We start from the raw sequence: 14,686 nt of genomic DNA on the forward strand, positions 1-14,686 counted from the left end.
GGAGCACAGAAGTGGGTGACACTCCTTCCATGAATTTTGTTACATGACAGAAGTGGAAGTGGGAGGGAGATCTTATTGCTACTGTTCTGGACTGCAGAGCAACCAGCTGCTAGTGCAATAGGAAATTACGGTAGAGTTAGCCCTGAGGGTTGGAGATGTAAAATCATCTGAAAAATTCTCCAGGATGAAGAAAACCACCCGGACCTTGGTCATTGTGTCTGTTACCATGGAGGGAAACTCTTTTGTAGCAGCTCTGTGGTGCATGGTGGAAACAATGGTTGGATCAGGAAGGTACAGGCAAGGTGCAGGGCAGATGATGGCCAAACACTCCCTTTCTGGGGCTCTGCTCTCTGAGGGCTACTAAAGAGGTTGGGAATGCTGGCAGGCTCACAGAAAGCATTACCCACCCTCGTGGCACTCCTTGCATGGAAGTTCACAAAGGGAGAATGGCTCCTAACACAAAATATGCCAAAAGCCTCAGCCCTTGCTCTGCCAGCCCAGGGCAAGGAGAGACAGGGAGGGAGGGAGGGAGGGAGGAAAAACACCTTTTCTCAGGACTCCCAGCCATGGCCTGAGGCAATTTGGCTGTAGTTTCCCATGTGTTTCCCTTGACTGCACCAGGAACTGTTAACTTGTCCTGCTATCTCTCTCTCTCACAGAAAAACAAATAGATGTATCACTGTAATTTTTGTTTAAATTTCATGCTGTCTCTTTGCAGACTTATGTAAAGGAACCTTATTTGCACTGAAATGAACAACAGATCTGTGGAGCTCTGAGCTACATGAAGACATTGGGGCCAAGGAAACTTGAAACAAAGAAGACAAAGAAATGTTACACACATAGACTTAATCTTCCTGTGAATCCTTGTGAGCCAATATATTCAATATGGACTGTACAAGGTGATTAGGATGCAACGTAATTAGGATGCCCAGACAAGCATTGTCATTATTACCACTTATGTCACTATTCAGTGGATGGGTCAATTATTTAAGTGAAAAAGGTTATCTTCTAAATTTGTGTGTGATGCTGCAAACACATGTTCGCATATCTGAAGCCTTGTGTATCCTTGATGAATCTAATCTAACCTGATTTTACTCTGAATATATGAAAAACACCTAATGTTAGAAAGCCAGCAGCCTTCAAAATAAATGGAGGCTTCATAGATATCTTAGAGTGTGATAGCAGGTGTTTAATGTAGAAGAATCCAACTTTGTTTTAAAAATGAACTTATTTTGAGTTATTTGCACATGAATGCATATATACCCGTGTGTACTCTCTCTCCGAACTTTAACTGGCTTTAAGAAATGAAAGGGAAAACTGCCAAATATGCACCAAAACATTTTTAAGAATATAAGTTTTTCCAGGAAAAAATAAACAAACAAAAACCTAGCTTGAACTGAGTTTGCCTGAGAAAATGCAGGTGTGGAAGATAGTTTTCAGAAAATTCTATGTATCTAAGTCCCCTTTTTAAGTTAAATTGCATTTTCAGCCAGAATGATAGCATCTGGAAAGGAAGGGACCCGGAACATCGACTTCTGTTTGATGCATTAAAATGATAAGAAACACTATCGTGGGCAGGCGCCTCCACTGACACAAAGCAATGATCTGCATTTTCTTTCTGTTACGCTCCTATCGGTCTAGAGTAACTCTACTGAAACCAAGTTAAAACATGGGCACCACTGAGAAAGCAGGACAGCAGTGTCCCACGATCCCTTGGTTGCACAGTTTCCACAGCAGAGATTATTACTTACGTTAGAGAATCCCTCAATGACCTTAAATAGGACGATGACCTTATTGCACTGTGTGCTGAACATCCATACAATAAGACTTCCGTCCTTAACTCATTAGAACTGCTCTGTTTTAATTTCCTCAGTGATTATCTGATTGGACTACACTTTTCAGGCCTAATCTTCAATCAGCAGTGGTTGGTCTTTGACATTTCAGCAAAACAGAGAGAACAGGCAATGAAGCTGGTTCACTCCAAGGCAGATACAGCTTCTAAAAGTTCAGATTTACAGTGCAGCCAGTTCCTTATTACACAATGTTTACTTGACTTCTTGAAAAAGACCATTTTAATAGCATTACAATTACAAGCCAATTATAGTTCACTTTCCCACACCAAACTTCTGCCCTTTTTTTTGAGTAATGTTGTCTTTTCTACTTTTTTTAACAAGCTCCCACCAGTCTGGCCTTTCCCATAAATCAACAAAAGGACTGGGTGAAAGTCTGTCCGTGTTGTGCAAGGCAGAGCCACGTCGGCGCCACGTGGCTCTGCTGGAACAGCATCCTCCCTCCAACTGCTGTAGGAGTGTGCCATGGATAGGTGTGTGGATGTAGCTGCTAGAAGTGGGTTTAAATACACTGAAATACCTGACCCCTGTGTCCTGGGTGAAGTGGCTGCTTTTATTGGAAGTCTGTGCAAGCAACAGCCCTGTCTAATGATGCAGCTTAACCTCTTGCCCAAGTACAAAAAGCACCTTAACCCACCTTGTGTCCACATAGAAAATATCACTAGGTCACTTAACACTCCAGCTCGCCTCCATAAAATATTTTTCTGGCACTTGAGAGTCAACTCTTCACCTTAGGTTGTTAGGAACTACAATTGGAGGTCCAGATTGAGAAATTTCCTAATCGTCTTCACAGGGAAGACAAACTACCCTGTCCTCCCAGACTCAGAATGTCTCCACATGCAGAAGTTTATTAGCTGGTTTTACATCTTAGTTTAAAAAAAGCAAGGAAAAAAAAAAAAAAGCAAGAAAAAATATCCCTCAAAGTTTATGCACTTCCTTTCTTTACTCATGAATGGCTTTCCGAGGGAGAGCCTGTTCCTCCTTCTCGCATCACGGTGTGCACACCTCCATTAAGGGTAACAAAGGACTTTGCTGCTTTTATAAACTTCTCAGAAGGCTTCCCTGGGCTCTCCAGTACCATCACTTCACCAGCAATCACCAAGAAGCAATACTCAAAGCTCAGCTAAGGAGATGCAAGGGGGGAGGATGTCAATTCAGCCAAGGCTGCTGGGAGCTAATAGCCTGGAGTGGTGAGGACACAGCTACAGTCAGGAAAGCCTCTGAGGAAAGTTCTCCTAGTGCCTGCACATCCCACATCCACGGACAAGTTTAACAGCATATTAAATATACCTTCACAACCTCAATTTATTAGCAGGTAGAAAGTATCCTTCTTGACCTGCAATCACTGGTGGAATGTGAATGCAGATGGAGCACGGATCAAGAGACAACCCTCGTGGTGACCAGGCAGGTATAGCTGTGGGTCTGGCAGCAGCCAGCACTGCTGGAGCAGCCCTGCAGGCACACAACCAGGAAGCCTGGGGAAACTGGTGTAGCAATACTGTTTTTTGTGGCTTTTCTAATTTTTTTAACTGTTTTTAAAAGATAAAGAGGGAATAAAGCCCCATGGGAATCTCTTTTGCACAGCTACTAATTGCCTCGCTGCAGCAGGTTGGAGGCACTAATACTCATGCAGTGCTTCCCAGCTATAAGACATTGTACAAAGATTAATCCTAGCAACAGCCTGGTGGGGCAAATCCAGGTAATCTCCATTTTGCAGACTGACTGAGAGGTTAAAAGGGAACCATCAATTTTAAAAATGCCTCCTTGGTCTGGAAAATATGGCATTATTATTGTTATATTTAATGTCCTGCAATTACTATGCATCAAAGAGATTAAGGGGAAGAATATAGGGGTTTTCAAGAGCTTACGCTTTGTTTAATGATTTCTGCCTGTCAAAAAATATGTATTCTTAAATATGAATGCAGTGTGCGTATATTATGTAAATAACATACCATAATATGTGTACGCCAAATTATATGATTTCTGATTCCATGTCTAGTGCAGGTCACCTCCACGCTACTATGAGGAGACAAAGGCTCTGCCTCCACCAGCTCTGCATGCCCTCATTTCTGGCTGCAGGGTGCTTGCAGCTCAGCAGAGTGCATTATAGAGCTAGAGGGACCCATGAGCTTGGACCACCTTCAGACCCATCTGTCCTTGCCATAGGAGACCCTGGAGCTGCAGCCCAGCTGGTCATACATGGGGGCTGCCAGCAGGAATAAGAGGTAGCCCTGGGTCAGGTTCTCCCAGAATGTCCAAGGCTGGTCTAGATGTCACACTTTCACCCAACCAGTACAACACCACATGGGACTGGGCATGTAGCAGGCACTGGGACTAGAGCCTGGAACCTGGGCTTGATTTGATATCACCTTCTGCAGAGAACACGCTACCTTCAGAGCCCTGAGCCCCTTGTGTTTCTTTCAAAATATCACAGACAGTGCCCCACACTTTTAAGGAAGATTTCTGGTGATCAAAGTGTCTGGGCAAATTTTCTACTAAGAGCATTCAAAAATGCATGAGTGAGGTGGCAAGTAGCTCTGCCACTGTCTTAAAAATAAGTGCAGCTTCCATGACGTCCCCAGAGCGTGTATTGGGGATACCCTTTTGTTCGCCGTCTGGTGAGCAAATCTTTAAGCCACATATTGCATTTTCTCCTGCAAACATAAGGTCTAAAAGCTAATATTTTCTTTGAGATACACTAATCACATGGCCCCAAGAGCTGAGCTTTCTTCCAAAAAAAAAAAAAAAAATAGCAAAACCCTCAAATATCATAAGACTTGAGATAAAATTTGTTATAACATGGTAGTTTATGAACAATGTGCTACAGATAAGATTGCCAGGGAACTCTGAGCCTGATTTTACTTATCACAGCTTTAGTTCATCAACCTCAACAGGGTTGTTTTGGATATAGAACAGCAGGTTCTGATCTCCTATTTCTTGTACTTTCTGACCACCAAAAACAATACCAAAGCCTCCTGAGAATAAAACAAGAAAGCTATAAATAAATGCTATGCTGTGTTTCAGCATGCGGTGGAAACGTCCACAGCATTTGTATCATGGAACAACAATGAAAAACTTGCAGGTGAACCAGCTCAGGGAGGTGGGAAAGAAAAAATAAACAGAAAGAAATGCATCATGTAACATAAAGTGCCAGTTCCAAATCACTGAGACTCCCAGTTTCTGAGTGTGCTGTGAGGGAAGGCAGAAGGATGGACAGACAGAGAGACATACAGGTAGAGGAGAAGAGACAGAGGGAGAGGAGGAGAGAGAAAAGGAGAAGAAGGGAGGGAGGGAGGGAAAGTGAAACCAGGCAAGTGAAACCACCCCATCCTTTGGCCCCAAATGTCACTTAATCTCAAATACTGGTCATTAGGCTCTGAAATCTGCCTTTGCTTTCCTAGAAGTGGAGGGTTAGTAATGCTACAGGACTATTTTGATGGTTAATTTTCATTCACTTATTACAGAATCATAGAATCATGGAACAGTTCAGGCTGGAGGGGACCTTTAAAGGTCATCTAGTCCAACCCCCTGCAATCAGCAATCCCATCTTCAACTAGATTGGGTTGCTCAGAGCCCCATCCAACCTGACCTTGAATGTTTCCAGGGATGGGACATCTACCACCTCTCTCGGCAACCTGCGCCAGTGTTTCACCACTCTCATTGTAAAAAAATTTCTTCCTTATATCTAATCTAAAATGTATACCTAATTATATAACTAATCCAAATATTTCCTCTTTTAGTTTAAAGCCATTGCCCTTTGTTCTGTTGCAACAGGCCTGCTAAAAAGTCTATCCCCATCTCTCCTATAGGCCCCCTTTATGTACTGAAATGCTGCTATAAAGTGTCCCCAGAGCCTTCTCTTCTCCAGGCTGAACAACCCCAACTCTCTCGGCTTGTCTTCTTAGCAGAAGTGCTCCAGCCCTGTGATCATCTTTGTGTCCCTCCTCTAGACCCACCCCAACAGGTCCATGTCTTTCCTGTGTTGAGGGCTCCAGAGCTGGATGCAGTGCTCCAGGTGGGGTCTCACCAGAACAGAGGGGCAGAATCACCTCCCTCAACATGCTGGCCATGCTGCTTTTGATGCAGCTCAGGATACAGTTGGCTTTCTGGGCTGCAAGTGCATGTTGCCAGCTCATGTCCAGCCTTTCATCCACCAACACCCCTAAATTCTTCTTGGCAGGGCTGCTCACTATCGCTTCATCCCCAAGTCTGTGCTGATATGGGCAGTTGCTCTGACCCAGGTGCAGGACCCTGCTGGTTGAACCTCATGAGGTTCACATAGGCTCACTTCTTGAGCCAGCCCAGGTCCCTCTGGATGGCATCCCATCCCTTGGGCCTGTCAACTGCACCACTCAACAACAAGGTTACACAGCAACAGGGTTAATGGGAAGGGAGGACAGACTGAGCTTGGGAGACAGACAGCTCTCTGGCAAGGGCTCTGCCTGTGTTTAGTCCAAGCACATCACATGGGTCTCCCCGTGACAGGAAAGTCACTGCCTTATAATAAATAGCTCCAGTGCAGTCACCGTCATCTCAGTTACAGCATAACGAAACCACCACGCTGTCTGAAGTCCTGAGAGTGAACACACAGTCATTTCTCCCCAGAAAAGAAGTTTAAGCAACCTCAGGACTCTTCAAGCTTCATCTTTTAAGAACAAACATAGTAAAAAGTCACAAATTATTGAGTTGGCAAAGCAAACGAGAGTAAAGCATGGCCATGAGCAATGCTTTCTTTAAGACTGGCAGAAATCTCAGAATCACTTTGAAGCCGAGCCTAAAAATGAACAGGATGCACCTGGGAATTACTTACTGTAGTAATGACTCTGACTGTCACGGAAAAGCTTACTCAAAGCAACATGTGTATAGGAAATAGTTTGCAATGAGGACCTGAGGCCACATGGTGCCTGGGTTTACCCAGAACATCTTTCAGAGGAGTCAGGGCACCTTCTCCACATACTATAGGTTAGGGTAAGTATTTTCAGTAAGCAACTGATTTCCAATAAACAATGTGGTTTTGGGGTGCATCAAAATATCTCACATGTTCTAGTTGAAGATAAGTTCTAGCTGAAAAAAAATATGGTCAAAAAAGTGTAGAAATCTTAGAAGATTTATTTTTACCATCTAAAAATAATGCTTTGATTTTGTGTTCTGAAGTTGTATATTCCCTTTGAACTTGACCTGAATTCAAAAAAATGAATGAAAACACTAAAAATAGGGCTAGACAGCCCTGAAAATTAATGGACAGCTTTTATTTGGGCAGGGAGTGGGGGAAAAGGGAAAGAAAAAAGACTTTCGGCTGTCCTGAAAGTCGGTATTTTTTAATTTAGCTGAAAAAGAAACAACTCAACTCCCCAAAAAAATCTGTTTTGAGTTGAGCTGAAGTAAGATATTTGTGGGTTTTGTTCTGTTTTTTTTTTTTAGCTTCACTACAAGACAGAGAATCAGAAATTCAGACTTCTGTACTGAACGTCCTGAGCTTTTTCTTCCTTTTTAGTGTTGTCTTTTTATTCTTTTTTTTCTCTTTTAAGAAAATGGATTGAAACTTCATGTTTAAATCAGAGTGGGGTTTGTGTAGAATGCAACATGGCTTTGCTCAGGGGTGATGAGCAAGCCCTTGGCAGAGCCCCCCTTGCACAGGCATCCTACCCACCCAGCCTTGTCTCGCAGGACTCCTCCTCAGCCTGGGTGCTGCAGGAGCGCACCCAACACCGATGCCAGGATTTAGGATTGATCAGCCCACTCTCTCCCCAGCACCTCCTCAAGGTGATGAGTGCTCCCAGTTTTTGTATTGAGAGGCAATCAGAATGCAGCTCACAACCAGCCTCAACACACATGGTGTCCGTGAGCAACCTCATCCTCTCATTTACTGAGCTTGATTTGGGGTATCCTCTCTCCTCCGAAAATTGCCACCAGTTCAGCTCCCAGGTGAAACTTCAGCCCAGGACGAGGGGAACCAGGACCTGAGCTTACCATCTTCCCTTCTCATGACTCCAGCAAATCCCAGCTAGGAAATATGGGGACCAGAAGGAAAAGTGTCTGGGCGCTGCAAGAAAAAACATGAGCAATGGGAAATCTGAGTCATGGCCAAGGGAGAGGTGAAAGGATGTGCTGCTTAGAATATGTGGGACTTATGGCAAAAAGGAAGGTTGCATCATAAAATGAGGATATCATTAATGCAGTAGTTAACAACATTGTTCAGTGGCATCTCTTTTTCACCAGTAAATGTGACAGCCAATGGAGTGACAAGTGATAAATCAAAGCGAGCCTCATTCCCACAGCACTTGACACCTCCTCCGAAACCTAAATGCCCCCGCTGTGAAAGTGGGTGCCTGCTGGAGGGAACTTCCCAAAGTACCAGGGAAGGCTAAAGCCCCAAATTCAACACCAAAGGTTGTACTTGCCACAGGACACTAAGGTGCAGGAAGTTGTGTGTTCGAAGGAAGACACAGGGAGACTAGGTTTTTTTTCTGAAGAAGGGGAAAACAACTCATAATGAAACTGGGATTTGACGGGGGTTGCGGCAGCCAGAGCCTGCTCTTTTGCAGCTCAGCAGTGCAGACCATGAGCAACTCTTTTAATCAATGTCTTGTTCAAGAGAACATAAAAGGGGATTTAATTAGGCAAAATGTCAAGATGTGCCTTCTTCCCGCCTGTGCTTTTTGAACAAGTATCCGTTAGCTTTCATGACGCCAGGATAGAGCTCTTTGGACCACCCTGCTGAAGGATGCACAAGGGCTGTTCCTTCTCAGTGACCCACGGCTGCCCATGAGCTTTACAGACACATTTTAGATCACCAGCCACAACAGGGACGATTCTCATACACATGGAATTAGTCATTTTCTGTTTAATCCTGCTAATTATTCACATGTCTTATCGTAGGGAGAGCCCCAGGTGAATTACGCATTTCACAACGAGTTTGCTTTGCTACCTCAATGGACAGCAAAAGCCCTTTTTACCATCTGAAGCAAAACAAGCCAGTTTTGGAAGTCTAGTCTTTCAAAGAGAAGGGATTAAAAATGGCAATATTGCCATTTGCCAATTCTGAATTCACCACCTATCTCTGCCAGGGACTTTTCTAACTTGGAGCAAGTGAACGTGCGCTCCGAGAGCCTGTGAGCTAAACAGCAGCACGAACACCCACTGCCTTCCACCTCTGCCTCTGCCTTGTCAGCTGAGATGGCAAATGCTTTTAGCAGGAACCATCTCTCTCTATCTGCTCGGCATCGCTCGAAGCCCGGCACCTCAACCGTCGCACAAACACCGGGCCGTATCCACACCTCCCACTTACCAGCCACCACCTGTAGCTGTCCTCTGGGATCAAGGCATTCTGTGAGGTCAGGAAAGGTTGCATAGTTGAATTAAATCTCTGATCGAACCAGAGGGAATGTCCCAGCTCAGAAATGCATGTGCGACAGCTGCATGGTCTCCTGGGGTACTTGAAGAGTTTTTGGACTTGCTCTAAAAACTGCATGATGAGATGTCTCAGATCCCAGGTGGTCGTAGTCGCCTGCTGCGTGTAGTTCAGCAGAAACGATGTTACCGTGATGAGCAAAAAGGCGAAGGTAAACACTTTCACATTCTTCCTCCTTGCGACAACCATCTTTCCACTCGGGTTCTGCCGCTGCCGCTGGCCAAGCACGATGTAGGGTCCAACGTAAGGCAAAAAGGAAAGGGTGCTGCAGGCACCTGCCAGTTACCACCCTGGGCTTAGGCTGCACATACCAACTCCACTACCTCCATCCATAAGGGAAGAAGATCCATTTCCCCCAAATGGTCTTTAAAAAAGCAAAACTGGATATTTTCTTTCACCTTCTCACCGTGCTTCCAAATCTCTTCCACCTCTCCGTGACTTGCAGCTAACCTCTCCTGATGAGGGTTCAATGAAGTTGAACCTTCTTGCCCTTCCACAGACCAGAAGATTCAGAGGAGAACAATATCAGCATTAAAATTTAGGTTTTTTATGTGGAACTGCAGAAAGAAGAGAGTAGTTATATTTTTTCCTTGGAAGTTAGTTCCCGAAGGATCAAATCATCCGGGGATGTATGTTCCAGCTGATAGACGTGCTTTGATGTCCATTTAACCCATGGAGAGCAGTTTGCAGCCTGGAAATACACAAAAACAACAAAAAAAAAAGAATTCTTGTCAGAAACTTTTTTGCATACCTCCCACCTAATTTTGCTGCTTTTCTCTCCTCATACCAAAACTTCTGATCAGCTCAGAGCCCTCAACACAGCTGCAATTTCTGCTGTGGTATTTGCATACTAAGAAGTTTCAGGGCGAAATCTCCAAAAGGGCAGAGCATCGACCTGTGGACATTGAGTCCCTTTCTATTGAATCAGCCCTGGCCTCCTTTGAATTACAGTTTGTAGCTATTTGAATGGCAATGACTGACCTCCTTCCCTTAGGCTGACCTTCATAGCCACAAGATACGCAGCAAAGCGTTCATAACTCAAACCAGCTGAACAGAAAGCACCTGGCAAAGAAAGGAGGAGCAAAACAGGGAGAAAAAAGAATCAGTACCTTTCTCTTCCTCACCCCAACTGGTTTAATTTTTCAAGGATCAAGTTTGGACTCAGAGATTCAGAGAAATCCAAGCAAGAAGAGCTCATATGTCCTGGGACCGATAGGGGAATTTCAAAGTACAAACGGCTTTTGTTTCATATGGATTGTTGCTCTTTTTGCTGCCAAGGAAGGGTAGGTGAGGGATCTCAGAGAGTTCCTGTGAGATCCTGAGCCAGGCAGAGAAGCTGGGAGCTGCTTCACCTCAGCGAGTTGGGGAAAATAAAGGACCTGGAGCTCCTCTATGTTTCCCTTCTGGTGTCCCCTGCCTGGCAGCAGTGATTTAAACAAGTTTTTAAAAGCCAAAACATAGATCCCTTCCTCCCAGGATGCCATTGTTTCGTGGGAAGAAAAAAAGTGTGGTTTTTAAAGCATTGGATGTTTGCAAAAAGCCCCAAAAGTGCTATTGCTTAAATATCACTCTTTTGATTAAAAAACAAACAAACAAACAAACAAAAAAAAACCAATAAAAAAGAAGAAAAAAATCAGAGATGCATCTATGTCAGAATACGTGCAATTTACGAACAAGCAAAAGCCCAGCAAAAGAAGTCTCACCCAGCTGCAGGCTTCAGGCCAGCAAAGAAAGAGCAAAACTGCAACCGTTACTGTTAAAAAACATCATTTTAACCCACTCTGTGAACCACATTGATGCAAGATCCTCCTCATTTCATCACCCAAATCTGTTGCTTATCCAGACATGGGGGAGGCACATCTGGTGGCCACAGTTCTGGGCTGGGGGCAGCATCCCCAGCTTTGCTGCTGGCTTTTCTCCTGAGGAGCTGCGAGGAGCTGCCCAAGGCCAAACCGCTTTTCCAAAGGGTTTGACATGGTGTCTTGGAGACAGCACAGGCCTGGTTTTTAAAGGCAGCATGTAAATATTTACTGAGTCCCGTAAAGCCAAATCCGAAGGCAGGAGCCTCAGACCGTGGTCTTAAGGCCTTTGCTCTGCTTCGGGTCCCTCATCTGCAGCACGTGATGGGTCGTGTGTGCTGTTCAATTAGCTGCTGTTTGCCAAATGCCTCGAGATTTATTTTAAGTCTGGCCCCTACAAATGCATTTACAGGAGCTCAAGGGCTGACAAGTGGGTCAGGCTGGATAACAAAAGGCTTTATTAACCCCAGCTGCTCGGGCTCGCCCGCACCAGTCAATTAAATAGCACCGGGGAACAACCCTGTGGCTTAATTTAACTTCTCAGAGGGAAGTTTTGGAGCTAACCAGAAATCTTCCAAACTACTGCCGGGCACAGTTTGGGAACCTCAACCCAAAAGTCAGTAGGGATGCGGCCGCCGTGCCTTGGAGAGTTCGAAAGGCAGCTTGAGAGAAGGGGCCCCCCATGCACGGCCCCATCCACACCAGCTGGTCTCTGTGTCGGAGCGTGACCACAAACACATCTGCTTTACCAGCCTGGATGTAGTTGTTCGTCTAAACAAAAACACAGCCGCCAACCCCCTCAAAAATACTCCAGATCCCAGAAGCAGATTGATTGTCCATTTATGGACCAGATAATTCCGGTGTTGCAACGCTGGCGGGTCGAACCCCTACTGCTGTTAACACTTGGCCAATTCAATATTTGTAAACACAGCTCCTGCTCTCCTATTATTTTTTTAAGTGGAGGAGAGAGGGGGATTATGCAGCCTTTCCTGGAAAAGCCTATAAAATGGAGTATTGTTCATGAAAGAAACAGTTCTGGCCTCCAAAACAAACACCCATTTCACCAGATATTTTTTTTTTTTTTGCAACTGAGCTAAAGTTAAACTTGTATTTAGTATTTGAAAAGAAAAAAACCAAACCAGTATTTATGCAGTGGACTGCAGTGTTACAAACTCCTGATCACCCTGTATTTTGTAGCACGTAATGGGAAGGTGAGAAACCAGAACAACTCCCATGGCCCTTTTCCATTGTGGAAATATACACCAGATACACTATTTTAATTCTCACTATTTACAATTTCCTGTAAATGCTCGTGTTTCCTATGGATAGTCAGGACTGAAAAAAAACCACAATATCCATATATATATATATAACCTGACAGAAAGTCTCTGGGGACTATAAATGTGATTTAGGGCCTGAGGAAAAGGCAGGCTGAAATGAATGGAATATACTTTCATCAAGTTCACTGGGACGTGGACCTGGCCCATTTTTTTCCTTTCTTAAAACACAAGTTACATCCAACCCCGACTTCAGTATTTTCACTCTTCCCAGCATCTTGCACCGCATCTCAGGCCATCCCTGAGTCTTCATCTGCTCAGATGTATTCATAAATCTTTGCAAAAGGGTTTCCATAGGATTTGCCAAGCTGCGAGGAAGCAGGAAGGGCAGGGACGATGCCGAAGCAGCAGCTAGTGCGGGAAACCACAAAGGGCTGCTAACCCAAGCTGTTAGGAATGTGCTTTACCTCCTGATACTATTTGCAATAGTTAATTTAAGTCATTACAAGTAAATAGAGTGATACCAGCCACGGTCCTTATCAACATACCTTGGCACGACCTTGGCACTTGTGCATCTGTGAACATGCTATTTTGGCCTCAAACCCAGAAGAAATTTCTGGGGACTTCAGGTAAGAAGATCTAATTATGTGCCCAGCCCTCGTCCCAGCTATTGTCCCCTCAGAGTTAAACAGAGTTTAAGTACAGCCTGCGTGCGGCTGTGCCCGTGGGCAGCTGTCCCAGCTCAGCTCAAGCGAGCAGCAGGTTAAGCTACCTTAAGTGATTGGGTGCTTAAGGTCTTATTTGTGGTCTGGATTTCTCCTGCTACCTTCCCACCTCCTCCCCCTTCCTACCTATACCCTTGTCCTGGTGTGAGCCACCCCTGTACATGCCAGGATAACTTATATTTATGCTGCCAACTCCCAACACCCAGTGACAGGCAATGCAGGGAAAATGTGAAATGAGGTTCCCGGGCAGGAGCAGAGGGGCAGGTTTAGCAGAAGGGGCAGGTTCCTCCAAGCTCTGCCTTGAGTGTAGGAGTGGGTCCAGTGTAGTCATAAAGGAGAGCAAAGCTCAGTCTTTGGTCTACATTTTCTGTTCTAAAATATACCAGGATCAATCCATTGTGATTGGTTTTTTCTTTTTTTTTTTTTTTTTTTTTTTTTTTTTTTTTTTTTCCCCAGGGTAGATCTTTTTTACATTGTCATCTCACAATCTGAAGAATGTCCCTTGTCCCTTGCCAATTTGGCAATTAACAGACAAGGATAAAAACTCAATGGACTAGTATAAAACAATTCTTAACACTTTAAGGAAATAGTCTTTTTTTGACACACCCACCTACAAATGCAATGTATTCTTACTGCACTTGTTAGTGTTATGTGACAAAAGCTTGTCTGCACACCCACAAAGGAGTACAGAGAGACAATGGCAGGAGGGGGACAAATAATACCTTGTCCTGAAGGCTCCCAGGTCCATCCCAGGACCCATTTCCTTAAGCACATAGAAGCACTGTTCCCACACTGCACAAAGGCAGGTAGGAATCTAAATTAAGGACTCAAAAGGAACACCCTTCTTATGTCCCTCCCTGGGCTGGCCCAGAGGAGCCTCAGCCCCAGGTATGAAACTCACCCAGATAAATCAACACCAGATCATCTTTGGGACCAAGATGGGTTGCTGCCTGGGGGCATGGGACACATGGGGTGCAAGGGAGGAGCATTTGGGAATTGCACAACATCTGTGCGGCCAGCCACACAATATTTGCAGAATTATTGGTTTCTAGAAATTTTTTTTTAAGATGAGTCTTAAACAAAGAGTGTGTGAAAATTAATAATGAAAAAACATTGAGAGAAAAAAAATCACTGTACTTCTTCTAACCCCCTCCCCAAGTTGTAAATGTCTCAGTATTGTAGGGCTTGACCCCTTTTTGATGCCTACTTTGCTAGCAAAGAAGTACTTAGTACCAGCACCACTTTGAGGAGATTTTAGATGCTGACTCTTTGGGATCCAGCTTTTGCCTTCTGGTCTGTAACTCACATTAAAACCCCAGTGTGAAACACACTTCTCTGGTTTGATGTCACCAGCATTTTCCAGACACAGCGTGTCGGGCAGACCAGCACAAAGGCAACAGGGAACAGCATCCCCATAAAGAGATATTTCCAGCTTTCTATTCACTTCTTGAATAGTTCAAAGGTCCTAAAGTCCTTTAGACTCAAAAGCCACATACCCACCGGCCCTGGCGGCAGCTAGGGAAGGACAACGTGACCTACTGCAGCCCTCTCATGACTGATGGTGGCCACTGTACAACCCTTCTACAGCCCACAGTATTTTCCAGCTGGAAACTGTATACTTCAA

The 14,686-nt window shown here is 44.6% G+C and overlaps 1 protein-coding gene across 1 annotated transcript in view; it reads right to left on the minus strand.

Moving 5' to 3' along the window:
* ST3GAL1 (ST3 beta-galactoside alpha-2,3-sialyltransferase 1) overlaps window positions 1-14,686 on the minus strand; it is a 91,680-nt gene that overhangs the window by 26,135 nt on the left and 50,859 nt on the right. Inside the window, exon 2 of the mRNA XM_014965610.1 lies at window positions 9,139-9,952. Within this exon, the coding sequence (XP_014821096.1) occupies window positions 9,139-9,450 (312 nt within the window). The 5' untranslated portion in view covers window positions 9,451-9,952. The remainder of the gene's footprint in view (window positions 1-9,138; window positions 9,953-14,686) is intronic.

Source organism: Calidris pugnax, unplaced genomic scaffold, assembly GCF_001431845.1.
Source record: "Calidris pugnax isolate Ruff unplaced genomic scaffold, ASM143184v1 scaffold41, whole genome shotgun sequence".
Taxonomy (NCBI): domain Eukaryota; kingdom Metazoa; phylum Chordata; class Aves; order Charadriiformes; family Scolopacidae; genus Calidris; species Calidris pugnax.